General features: G+C 41.5%; 1 protein-coding gene across 1 annotated transcript; it reads right to left on the bottom strand.

Moving 5' to 3' along the window:
- Positions 1-1113: 1113 nt before the first annotated feature.
- LOC109869019 (urotensin-2-like) lies at positions 1114-2265 on the bottom strand. The gene is made up of 4 exons (XM_020458830.1): positions 2160-2265; positions 1517-1642; positions 1348-1391; positions 1114-1227 (listed from the first exon to the last, which is right to left on the bottom strand). The coding sequence occupies exons 1-4, from the start codon at positions 2263-2265 to the stop codon at positions 1114-1116; spliced, it is 390 nt and encodes a 129-aa protein (XP_020314419.1).
- Between the last annotated feature and the right edge of the window lie 11365 nt (positions 2266-13630).

Here is a 13630-nt window from a genome sequence, read left to right as displayed (position 1 = left end):
AAGGCATGAATTATTGAGTCATTGTTCATTTTACACTTAAGACATGACTCTGCCTTTGGGCTGTAGAATTGGTGAACTTTGTGTATTGTATAATAAATGATATACATGAGTTCATACTGGATTAAGCATACATTTTCGTTACCTGTAATTTTGTTAGTTATGTGTCAACATCAGTTATTTTTTAGTCTTGGTTCCAGTAGTTTATATCTGCTTTTCCAATGGAGTGAATGGACTGTTTCCGGGGTCGATGGACTGCCTTGCAACACAATGAGATTATACCTCCGTATCATTTACTAATTCATCTGATATTCTACATATCTGCTTCTCAGAACTACAGTAAACAGTAGGACTTATTTGCATGTCTTCTAAACTGAACCACATACACTTATGATTGAAATAAAGACTAATGTAGATATTATATCATGTTCTTCTTACATCTCTTTTCAATGATTATTTTGTCACATGAGACGGTGCGTAATTGCATTTGGTAGTTCAATGAATCATTGAATGTTGAAAAACAATTCAAATCTCTTTTAAAAACAGGCATTTTTTCGGGGACCAGGCATCCAACCAAAAGCTTTTCCAAATAGATGATTTTATTTCTGTTTAATATACAGCCATTTAGTTCTTCATCCTGGTCATGTTGCAACATCAAACGGTTCTATTTTAAACATACAGGCATGACAGGGAAATATAGAGAACAGCATCAAAACTAAACCGTCCTCAACCCTACTGTAGAATATATCAACCTGTGGGATATCGATTCAGTCCATCACTGTCTGTGTGCAGCATCCGTGTATGTGTGCCTTCATGTGTGCATTCATGTGTTCCTGTGTGTGTGTGTGTGTGTGTGTGTGTGTGTGTGTGTGTGTGTGTGTGTGTGTGTGTGTGTGTGTGTGTGTGTGTGTGTGTGTGTGTGTGTGTGTGTGTGTGTGTGTGTGTGTGTGTGTGTGTGTGTGTGTGTGTGTGTGTGTGTGTGTGTGTGTGAATCTACAAATGTGCGTATGTGTATGCTTTTTCGTGTGCAATAGAGGGGTTGTGTCTCAGTACAAGCCCCATCGCTTTGTCATAGTGTACGGTGGGAATGCATTTCTCTAAGGACAGTTGACTGTGTTAGACACAGTACTTCCAGAAACACTCTGAGTTGCCTCCTCTCTTTCTGAATGGCTTCCTGATGCCAAAGAAGCGACTGACGGGACTTAGGTGACTCTGTTTCTCCAGCAACACCTGAAACAGAGAAGAATTACAGCTGTAGTACTTCATGAGTCATGAAACAGGTGTTCCCAAAACAAAACATGATAGTTTCTCAATATATGCGTCTTATCTTCTATTAGTTTAAAAACTCACATCTGTCTTCATCTGTCTTGGTAGTAGTCCAGCTGCACTGAGACCTGAGGGAGACGAAGGGTGAGAGAGATTATGTGTTGTAATATTTCTCTTGAATTGAAGCATCACAGTCTATACATTTATGATGTAACTGTTGAGGCAGGAGTCCAACTAGTTTGTGTGATCTCACCATCTCTGCTCAGCTCTCCAGACAGTAAGGATGAGTATCTGAGTCCAGGGCCAGACTGGGGCAGGTATGTCTGCTCAGAGAAAGACAGCTCGTCTGGACTACCTGCACCACCATCCTCCAGAGATACTGAGCACAGAGGAAAACACAGTCAACACACAGTCAGCTTACAGTTAACACACAGTGAATACACAGTCAACACGCAGCAATCTAGTCTAGATATACACTCTGGCTCTTCACTCTCCACTGAATAATCGATGATAAGGGTACAGTTGTGTTTATGTTAGTCCAACCATGATGATTAATGACTAATAACTAAGAAGCAGCGATGGCATTGATGGCATTAAAAGTGAATGGAACATTGCCACCATAAGCAAACATCATATTGCACATTCGATATGAACACTGCTACAGTTCTCAGACACAATCAACCAGGTCTCAAAGCAATTATACCATAACAGAAGGTCACTGATTACAACTTGTTTGTAATCCTCAAGATTGAAGTTTAATTAAGACTCACACAGGCCTTAATTACATATGTGACTATTGAACTACTCTGCCTAATAACCTCATAGTACAACAGCCTTTCCCAGCAGCTTGGCCTGTTGAGGAGTATGTTTATAAGGGTGGAGAATCTGGTACTCACCAGGACCCAGGTAGGGCATCTCTGCAGAGTCTGTGATGGGATGGGCCAATAGCGAGCCAGAGGCTACCAGCAGGAAGGTCCATGATAGGAGCAGGTTACACATCATCTCCACGGGCCAGTTGTGTCTGGATTTTCTGGGTGGGTGATGGGTCCTCCTGAGGTCTGGAGAGAGTGGTCTTCTCTCTGCTCTGTCCCCCAATAGGTTATATACCCCATCGACTGCCCCCACTCCACCTCACGTCCCCACTCCGTCCTTAGTGTCACCACAATAGGGTGACTACGATAGGCCCATCTGATCTCACACTCTCTCTCTCTCTCTATGTATAATAAATCAACATCCAGTCACTCAGGTGAGTTATTGGGAACTATAAAAAGGACCGTGGGTCCTACGCGTCAGGGCCAAAGACGTATTTTACCATCCCGGTGGATTGATTGACTAGTTTTACTGAATCTGTAAATTGGATTTGCCCAGGTGTTCAGAACGCCCTCCTCATCTGCCTGTGGAGGGGGATCAGGTGGATAGACTAGGGCAGACAAATGGCTGTTTATTTGATTAATTAATCAACATGCTCTGTGACTCCACATCCATCAAGTTAGCCAACTCAATGCGTGACTGGCAGGCTTTATGGAATAGCATTTAGCTCCTTCACCCCAGCTTCCTATCCTAACACAGGACTCGTGGTCACAGTTCAATGCATTGAAAGCAGTTAGTGGGAGGCTATATAGGGGAGAGTGGGGGAAGGTGAGCACATTTTTACATTCGGCATAACTCCATCAAGGGAAATATAGTACTCTTTCTAACAAAGATATCTACATATAGAGTCGGAAGTTTACATACACTTAGGTTGGAGTCATTAAAACTCGTTTTTCAACCACTCCACAAATTTCTTGTTAACGAACTATAGTTTTGGCAAGTTGGTTAGGACATATACTTTGTGCATGATGCAAGTCCTTTGTCCAACAATTGTGTACAGACAGATGATTTCACTTATAATTCACTGTTCCAGTGGGTCAGAAGTTTACATACACTAAGTTGACTGTGCCTTTAAACAGCTTTAAACAAACAAATTATGGAATGGTTTAGAAGCTTCTGATAGGCTAATTTACATGATTTGAGTCAATTGGAGGTGTACCTGTGGATGTATTTCAAGGCCTACCTTCAAACTCAGTGCCTCTTTGCTTGACATCATGGGAAAATCAAAAGAAACCAGCCAAGACCTCAGAAAAATAATTGTAGACCTCCACAAGTCTGGTTCATCCTTGGGAGCAATTTCCAAATGCCTGAAGGTATCATGTTCATCTGTACAAACAATAGTAAGCAAGTATAAACACCATGGGACCACGCAGCCGTCATACCGCTCAGGAAGGAGACGCGTTCTGTCTCCTAGAGATGAACGTACTTTGGTGCGAAAAGTGCAAATCAATCCCAGAACAACAGCAAAGGACCTTGTGAAGATGCTGGAGGAAACAGGTACAAAAGTATCTATATCCACAGGAAAACAAGTCCAATATCGACATAACCTGAAAGGCCGCTCATCAAGGAAGAAGCCACTGCTCCAAAACCGCCATAAAAAGCCAGACTAAGGTTTGCAACTGCACATGGGGACAAAGATTGTACTTTTTGGAGAAATGTCCTCTGGTCTGATGAAACAAAAATTGAACTGTTTGGCCATAATTATCATTGTTATGTTTGGAGGGAAAAGGGGGAGGCTTGCAAGTTGAAGAACACCATCACAACCGTGAAGCACGGGGGTGGCAGCATCATGTTGTGGGGGTGCTTTGCTGCAGGAGGGACTGGTGCACTTCACAAAATAGATGGCATCATGAGGCAGGACAATTTTGTGGATATATTGAAGCAACATCTCAAGACATCAGTCAGGAAGTTAAAGCTGGAGTGGTCATCACAAAGCCCTGACCTCAATCCAATAGAAAATGTGTGAAAAAGCGTGTATAAGCAAGGAGGCATACAAACCTGACTCAGTTACACCAGCTCTGTCAGGAGGAATGGGCCAAAATTCACCCAACTTATTGTGGGAAGCTTGTGGAAGGCTACCTGAAAAGTTTGACCCAAGTTAAACAATTTAAAGGCAATGCTACCAAATACTAATATGTAAACTTCTGACCCACTGGGAATGTGATGAAATAAATAAAAGCTTAAATAAATCATTCGCAATACTGTTATTCTGACATTTCACATTATTAAAATAAAGTGGTGATCCTAACTGACCTAAAACAGATAGTTTTTACTAGGATTAAATGTCAGTCATTGTGAAAGTTTAAATGTATTTGGCTAAGGTGTATGTAAACTTCTGACTTCAACTATATTTCAGGATGTTGTGTATTCCTGGAAGTAATCAGAATTCATGTAAACATGGCTTGTCCGGGTATAGGGTACGTTTAGCCGTGGGACAAGGTCAATTAAGCCTTCTACACATTTCTGTACTGAATGAAATATTACCACAATCACAATCACTTTTTTGTCTTTTAATAATTTGAATCATATTTTAACACTGGCTTTACACCAAACAAACGCTTTGTGCTTTTTTTAACACTTTGAACATAGTCCAGGCTGGTAGTTACGTCATATCCCAGGGATAATGCCTTGCATTACGCCTGGGAAGAACATTTGCTCAACTTGCATTTGGCTCAACCATTGGCTCAACTTACCCCATGGCCATTGGCTCAACTCACCCCATGGCCATTGGCTCAACTCACCCCATGGCCATTGGCTCAACTTACCCCATGGCCATTGGCTCAACTTACCCCATGGCCATTGGCTCAACTCACCCCATGGCCATTGGCTCAACTTACCCCATGGCCATTGGCTCAACTTACTTAATTAGCCCACACAGGATGCACTTTCATGCTAGGTTTAAGACCTCATATTGAAGTGTATAGAGAGCCCAACTGATTTATAGAACAATCTTAAAAGTATCTACTTTAGATACAAGCATCATGAAACCTCTTAACATAATGAATTCATTTAACTTGGTTGAAAATGTTTTTTTCGACCTAACTTACCTCTTTTTGGTATAATATTTGATCCAATTATTCATTTTGTGTATGGTTTCCTAGAAACAAGGGTGGCTTAATTTACCCCTTTGGCTCAACCGACCCCACTGTCCACTTCATGAGGATTGATGTGTTTATGAATATCAGTCAATGTTACTCTCTTGGTGGAGGTGTCATGTTGTTGTCTCACATTGGATTATTTGGACTATTCATCAAGAGCCCGATTCAGATTTAGGAAATGAACACCTTTCCTACGGTTTTGATTGAAGCACTTCTCAGGATTTTGGTATTCAGACTTATACCGGTGCGCAACAAGCTCTTTAGGAGTGGCTCCCTTATGCACACTGAGTGTGTGACAATAAAACATCCTGTTTTATCATCCTTTGTTTAACCTCTGAAAACCCTCCCACTTGCATTCCAACAGATTTCCTCATGGAGTTTTCATTTAATGGGCTTTTCAGTACATTTATCAAAAGCCATTACTTTAAATACAGTGTGTAGCTTTAATTCAAATTTTCCCGAACAGACTCAATAATACAGTATATAGAGAGAACGGGTTCAGCAGAGCGTCTGCTAAATGACTCAAATATAATCAATGTAAGAAAGCCATCAAAATATAGGCATGTGCATATCTCCGTTTCAGCAGCAATTGGTAGATTCAAAAATTCTCTAATCTTGTAGATTATTTTATGGTTACGAAGGTACACTGAACAAAAATATCAACACAACATGCAACAATTTCAAAGATTTTACAGAGCTACAGTTCATATAAGGAAATCAGTCAATGGAAATACATTCATTAGGCCCTAATCTATTTCACATGACTGGGAATACAGATATGCATCTGTTCGTCACAGATACCTTAAAAAACGGTAGGGGCGTGGATCAGAAAACCATTCAGTATCAGGTGTGACCACCATTTGCCTCATGCAGCGCAACACATAGTGTTGATTGTGGCCTGTGGAATGTTGTCTCAATCCTCATCAATGGCTGTGCAAAGTTGCTGGATATTGGTGGGAACTGGAAAACTTTGTCGTACACGTCAATCCAGAGCATTTCATACATGCTCAATGGTTGACATCGGCATCCAGGAATTGTGTACAGATTCTTCCAACATTGGGCCGTGCATTATCATGCTGAAACATGAGGTTAATGGAAGCAGATGAATGGCACAACAATGGGCCTCAGGATCACATCTCACATCTCACAAACCGGCATTTATCTATGAAGAGCACATTACTCCAGCATTCCAGTGGCCGTGGAAGGTGAGCATTTGCCCACTGCAGTAAGGTCAAGACCCCGGTGAGGATGACGAGCATGCAGATTAGCATCCCTGAGACGTTTCTGACAGTTTGTGTAGAAATTATTTCGTTGTGCAAGTTTCATCAGCTGTCCGGGTGGCTTGTCTCAGACGATCCCACAGGTGAAGAAGCTAGAATGGAGGTCCTGGGCTGGCGTTGTTTACACGTAGTCTGCAGTTGTGAGGCCGGTTGGATGTACTGCCAAATTCTCTAAAATTATGTTGGAAGCGGCTTATGGTAGACAAATTAACATTCAATTCTCTGGCAACAGCTCTGGTGGACGTTCCTGCAGTCAGCATGCCAATTGCACACACCCTCAAAACTTGACACATCTGTGGCATTGTGTTGTGTGACATAACTGCACATGTTAGAGTGGCCTTATATTGTCCCCAGAACAAGGTGCACCTGTGTAGTAAACATGCTGTTTAATCAGCTTCTTGATATTGACAGCCACTGCTGTCAATGGTGGATGGAAACAGGGATGTAAACACATATGGAACATTTCTGGGATCTTTTGTTTCAACTCATGAAACAAATCTTTACACGTTGCGTTTATATTTTTGTTCAGTGTATTTAGGAATCTGCAGGTATGCTTCAGTTTGCTGCCATATGACTGGTTTCACATTTGTCTCCAGTGATCATAAGGTAAAATGTATCTATAACAATTGTAATTTATTTACTATCACCCTATGCAAACTGATTACTCATTTACCTAACTCTTATCAATAGCTCTTATGGAGAATGGTATTATTTCTATCTGAAAATAAGATGTTTTTCTACTTGAAACCTAGAGGTTGCTCGACTTTATTTATAGTTTCCTCGCGCAGAGAGGTGGTGGAATAGAGCTCCACAGTGGAGGTGTCATAACACCCATAAAACCTAGCAGAGAAACAGGGTAATGGTTAGGGAGAAGTGCATTAAAGGGGAATTCAGTTCTATTTCCGTGCGCGTAACTCAGGTCTGAATTCCCCCTGAGTTGCACTGGGGCTGATGTTAAAATGTATGCAAACCTCTCTTAAAGTAAATCACATTTAACACATAACACATAAAAAAATATTTATATTCATTTTGATATTTATGTTACAATACTATATCTGGCTGAAATGTCCTACAGATGTAGGATCTTAATTTGCAACAGGAAATGTGGATTATAATTCATGGACATTTTTAGGGGTTGATTTAAAAAAATTGTAAGAGAAATTACAAACTTTTTTTGTTTGTGTTTGAATTTTACCCCTTTTTCTCCCCAATTTCTTAATATCCAATTGTTTAGTAGCTACTATCTTGTCTCATTGCTACAACTCCTGTACAGGCTCGGGAGAGACAAAGGTTGAAAGTCATGCGTCCTCCGATACACAACCCGCACTGCTTCTTGACACAGCGCGCATCCAAATCCGGAAGCCAGCTGCACCAATGTGCCGGAGGAAACAGTGCACCTGGCAACTTTGGTTAGCGCGCACAGGAGTCGCTGGTGCGGGATGAGTCAATATCCCTACCGGCCAAGCCCTCCCTAAACCGGACGACGTGCGCCAATTGTGCGTCGGTTGCGACAGAGCCTGGGCGCGAACCCACAGTCTCTGGTGGCACAGCTGGCGCTGCAGTACAGCGCCCTTAACCACTGCGCCACCCGGGAGGCAAAATTACTTCAAACTTATCCTACAGGGTGATGAAATTAAGATCGTATTACAACAGAGGAAAATGAGAATCAGAGTTATGGAGATACATTGCCTTCGGAAAGTATTTCACACCCCTTGACTTTTTCAAAATTTTGTTGCATTACAGTCTGAATTTAAAAGTGATTTAATTTAGATTTTGTCACTGGTCTACACACAATATCAAATCAAATCAAATTAATTTGTCACATACACATGGTTAGCAGATGTTAATGCGAGTGTAGCGAAATGCTTGTGCTTCTAGTTCCGACAATGCAGTAATAACCAACGAGTAATCTAACCTAACAATTCCAAAACTACTACCTTATACACACAAGTGTAAAGGTATAAAGAATATGTACATAAAGATATGAATGAGTGATGGTACAGAGCGGCATAGGCAAGATGCGGTAGATGGTATCGAGTACAGTATATACATATGAGATGAGTAATGTAGGGTATGTAAACAAAGTGGCGTAGTTTAAAGTGTCTAGTGATACATGTGTTACATAAAGATGCTGTAGATGATATAGAGTACAGTATATACATATACATATGAGATGAATAATGTAGGGTATGTAAACATTATATTAAGTAGCATTGTTTAAAGTGGCTAGTGATATATTTTACATCCATTTCCATCAATTCCCATTATTAAAGTGGCTGGAGTTGAGTCCGTGTGTTGGCAGCAGCCACTCAATGTTAGTGGTAGCTGTTTAACAGTCTGATGGCCTTGAGATAGAAGCTGTTTTTCAGTCTCTCGGTCCCAGCTTTGATGCACCTGTACTGACCTCGCCTTCTGGATGACAGCGGGGTGAACAGGCAGTGGCTCGGGTGGTTGTTGTCCTTGATGATCTGTATGGCCTTCCTGTAACATCGGGTGGTGTAGGTGTCCTGGAGGGCAGGTAGTTTGCCCCCGGTGATGCGTTGTGCGGACCTCACTACCCTCTGGAGAGCCTTACGGTTGTGGGCGGAGCAGTTGCCGTACCAGGCGGTGATACAGCCCGCCAGGATGCTCTCGATTGTGCATCTGTAGAAGTTTGTGAGTGCTTTTGGTGACAAGCCGAATTTCTTCAGCCTCCTGAGGTTGAAGAGGCGCTGCTGCGCCTTCTTCACGATGCTGTCTGTGTGGGTGGACCAATTCAGTTTGTCTGTGATGTGTACGCCGAGGAACTTAAAACTTACTACCCTCTCCACTACTGTCCCATCGATGTGGATAGGGGGGTGCTCCCTCTACTGTTTCCTGAAGTCCACAATCATCTCCTTAGTTTTGTTGACTTTGAGTGTGATGTTATTTTCCTGACACCACACTCCGAGGGCCCTCACCTCCTCCCTGTAGGCCGCCTCGTCGTTGTTGGTAATCAAGCCTACCACTTTAGTGTCGTCCGCAAACTTGATGATTGAGTTGGAGGCGTGCATGGTCACGCAGTCGTGGGTGAACAGGGAGTACAGGAGAAGGCTCAGAACGCACCCTTGTGGGGCCCCAGTGTTGAGGATCAGTGGGGTGGAGATGTTGTTACCTACCCTCACCACCTGGGGGCGGCACGTCAGGAAGTTCAGTACCCAGTTGACAGGGCGGGGTTGAGAACCAGGGTCTCGAGCTTGATGACGAGTTTGGAGGGTACTATGGTGTTTAATGCTGAGCTGTAGTCGATGAACAGCATTCTTACATAGGTATTCCTCTTGTCCAGATGGGTTAGGGCAGTGTGCAGTGTGGTTGCGATTGTGTCGTCTGTGGACCTATTTGGGTAAGCAAATTGGAGTGGGTCTAGAGTGTCAGGTCGGGTGGAGGTGATATGGTCCTTGACTAGTCTCTCAAAGCACTTCATGATGACGGAAGCTCAGTTACCTTAGCTTTCTTGGGAACAGGAACAATGGTGGCCCTCTTGTAGCAATATCCCATAATGTCAAAGTGGAATTATGTTTTTAGACATTTGACAAATTAATTAAAAATGAAAACTGAATTGTCTTGAGTCAACAAGTATTCAACCCCTTTGTTATGGCAAGCCTAAATAAGTTCAGGAGTAAAATGTGCTTAAAACCTGTGTGGGATAGGGGGCGGTATTTTCACATCCGGATGAAAAGCGTGCCCAAAGTAAACTGCCTGCTACTCAGGTCCAGAAGCGAGGATATGCATATAAACTGTTAAAATTATGTCTGTGAGTATAACAGACCTTATTTGGCAGGCAAAACCCCGAGGACAAACCATCCAGGAATTATTTTGTTGTTGAGGTGACTGTGTTTTCAATTGCTTTTCTATGGGAATCTAGATTTCTGAGGCATCTGGTTGCAGTTCCTAGGGCTTCCACTAGATGTCAACAGTCTTTAAAAATTGGTTGATGTTTTTCTTTTGAGTAATGAAGAAGTATGGCTGTTCAGACTGAGTGTCGAGTCTAGTGTACTGTTGTGTTTGGGGCACACGACCTCGCGCTCGCCCCACTTTCATTTTATCTGCTATTGAATACAGTTTATATTTGATTGATTATTTACTTTATAAAATACCTAAAGTTGGATTAGGAAAGTTGTTTGAAATGTTTGGACCAAGATTACAGGTCATTTATTAAATAATGTGTAGTCATATTGGGCAAGTTGGAACCGGGGTTTTTCTGAATCAAACGCGCCAAGTAAATGGACATTTTGGGGATATAACGACGGAATTAATCGAACAAAAGGACCATTTGTGTAGTTTATGGGACATATTGGTAAGGCATGAATTATATCGTTATTTCTGAGTTTTGTGTCACGCTTGGTGGGTTGAAATATGATTGTCATGTGTTTGTTTTATGGGGTGCTGACCTCAGATAATAGCGTAGTTTGCTTTCGCCGTAAAGCCTTTTTGAAATCTGACACGGTGGCTGGATTAACAAGAAGTTAAGCTGAATTTTGGTGTTATTGCACTTGTGACTTTATGAAAGTTAAATATTTGTAATAATTTATTTTGAATTTTGCGCTCTACAATTTCACCGGATGTTGTCGAAAGGTTCCGCTAGAGGAACCCCTAGCCGTAAAAGGTTTTAACAAGTCTTTTGAATGACTACCTCATCTCTGTACCCCCCACATACAATGAATTATCTGTAAGGTCCCACAGTCGAGCAGTGAATTTCAAACACAGATTCAACCACAAAGATCAGGGAGGTTTTCCAATGCCTCGCAAAGAAGGGCACCTATTGATAGATATAAAATACATATAAAAAAGCAGACATTGAATATCCCTTTGAGCATGGTGAATTAATTACACTTTGGATGGTGTATCAATACACCCAATCACTACAAAGATACAGGTGTCCTTCCTAAGCCAGTTCCTGGAGAGGAAGGAAACTGCTCAGAGTTTTACCGTGAGGCAAATGGTGAATTTAAAACAGTTACAGAGTTGAATGCCTGTGATAGGAGAAAACTGAGAATGGATCAACAACATTGTAGTTACTCCACAATACTAACCTACATGCCAGAGTGAAAAGAAGGAAGCCTGTATAGAATAAAAAAGATTCCAAAACATGCATCCTGTTTGCAATAAGGTACTAAAGTAATACTGAAAAGAAATTAACTTTAAGTACTGAATAGAACGCGTTATGTTTGGGGCAAATCCAATCCAACACAACACATCACTGAGTACCCTCTTCATAGCACGGTGGTGGCTGCATGTTATGGGTATGCTGCTTGTCATCGGCAAGTACTAAAATAGTTTTTCAGGATAAAAATAAATGGAATAGAGCTAAGCACAGGCAAAATTCTAGAGGAAAACCTGGTTCAGTCTGATTTCCAACAGACACTGGGAGACAAATTCACCTTTCAGCAGGACAATAACTTAAAACACAAGGCCAAATATGCAGTGGAGTGTCTCACCAAGACAACATTGAATGTTCCTCAGTAGCCTAGTTACAGTTTGAAAATCTATGGCAAGACTTGAAAATGGCTGTCTGGCAAATACTCACAGATGTAATTGCTGCCAAAGCTGATTCTGACATGTATTGACTCAGGGGTGTGAATACATATGTAAATTAGATATTTCTGTATTTCATTTTCAATAAATGTCCCAAAATTTCTAAAAACATGCCCCTTGTGGGGTATTGTGTGTATATGGATGAGAAAAAAGTCAATTTGATCAATTTTGAATTCAGGCTGTAACACTACAAAATGTGGAATAAGTCAAGGGATATGAATACTTTCTGAAGGCACTGTGTGTCTATAAAGGATTTTATACGCCTCCAGAAGGCCCATTGGCCCAGATGACATTTGAATTCAGTTTAAGTCAGAGCAGGGTTTGCCATGGGTCATTTAATCAGTTTGATTGATTCTCAAACTGTTCAACGGCCTTCTTCTGGCAGGATGTTATATTTGGGCTTTCACTTTTGCCTAGTCCTGCAATAAAACCTTTTTTATGTGTGCGTCAATACCAAATAGGCCTAGACACAGGCAGACGTAGCCATTGGCTGAGACGCTGGAGAGACAAGTGGGGGTGTGTTCATTAGAAGGTAACATTTCCCAACAAACGTACTGACGTACGTCCTCCTTTTTTAAAATTTTATTAGAGGTCTCTGACGTCAGTCCCCTGGCCTCTCGTATGATAATGAGGCTGACGGAAGCGACTGGTGACATTTACTTTACTGTTGGAAGGCCAAACAATTAGTTTGTTGGTGATTTACAGACTGTATAAGTCAATGGCCATCTAATTCATCTCAGTTTTATTGCCATTCAAAGAGCATGTTTTAATACAGTCTATTTAGTTTTACATTGGAATGATTGTGTCCCAGTGCAAAAGGCTCAGATGATGGTCTCAACTTTGACCTGAGGAATATTTAAGGACTTTGCAGCAACAGGGCAAATTTAAAAGAGATTTGGCTTGAATGTTGTATAGAGTAGAGAGGTCTATAGCATGCATTAAGGAGTACAAGCCCATATCCAGAGATAGCTGATGATTGTGTGAGAAACAGATGAGACATGGTGGGAGGAAAGGCTGAGAAGAGGGTGTCACACACCCTCCCCAAAAATAATTGTCTCCTTTATTTTCTATAAGGATATGGCACATGATCTGGTGCGATTCAAATGGAGGCTGGTAATAGCAAGGCTTATTTGTTAACATATTAATGGAGTCACCTGGATACTATCAAATGTTAGACTATAGCCAACAGATCCCCTTGACACATTGTATTTATAAAGAATGCACATTCATGTTTGATGTATAACACTCTCCACACGTTGCTAAACAGTTCCCTAAATGTTGCAGTGTGGCTGACCTTTGACCTTGTCTGTTCCGCAAACAACTCAGGCCACTCACTTGTCACCCATGTTGTCATCCCATGACCACAGATTGTTGTTTTTAGATAGCACCAACAGACGGCAGAAAATACCTAATTCAAATATGCATTGTTCAACTTTAATGCGTAAAACTATCATTCCTATTTTAAACTGTTAATTTGAACGTTGAATTAGAAGGGAACCCCTGTAGCTTATAACTGGTGGCAACGTTTTTTTTGGACAATCACAGACAATGATTAAAACGATGTAG

The sequence above is a fragment of the Oncorhynchus kisutch genome, linkage group LG24, assembly GCF_002021735.2.
Source record: "Oncorhynchus kisutch isolate 150728-3 linkage group LG24, Okis_V2, whole genome shotgun sequence".
NCBI classification, from domain to species: Eukaryota; Metazoa; Chordata; class Actinopteri; order Salmoniformes; family Salmonidae; genus Oncorhynchus; species Oncorhynchus kisutch.
This window is presented reverse-complemented; position numbering and strand designations above follow the sequence as displayed.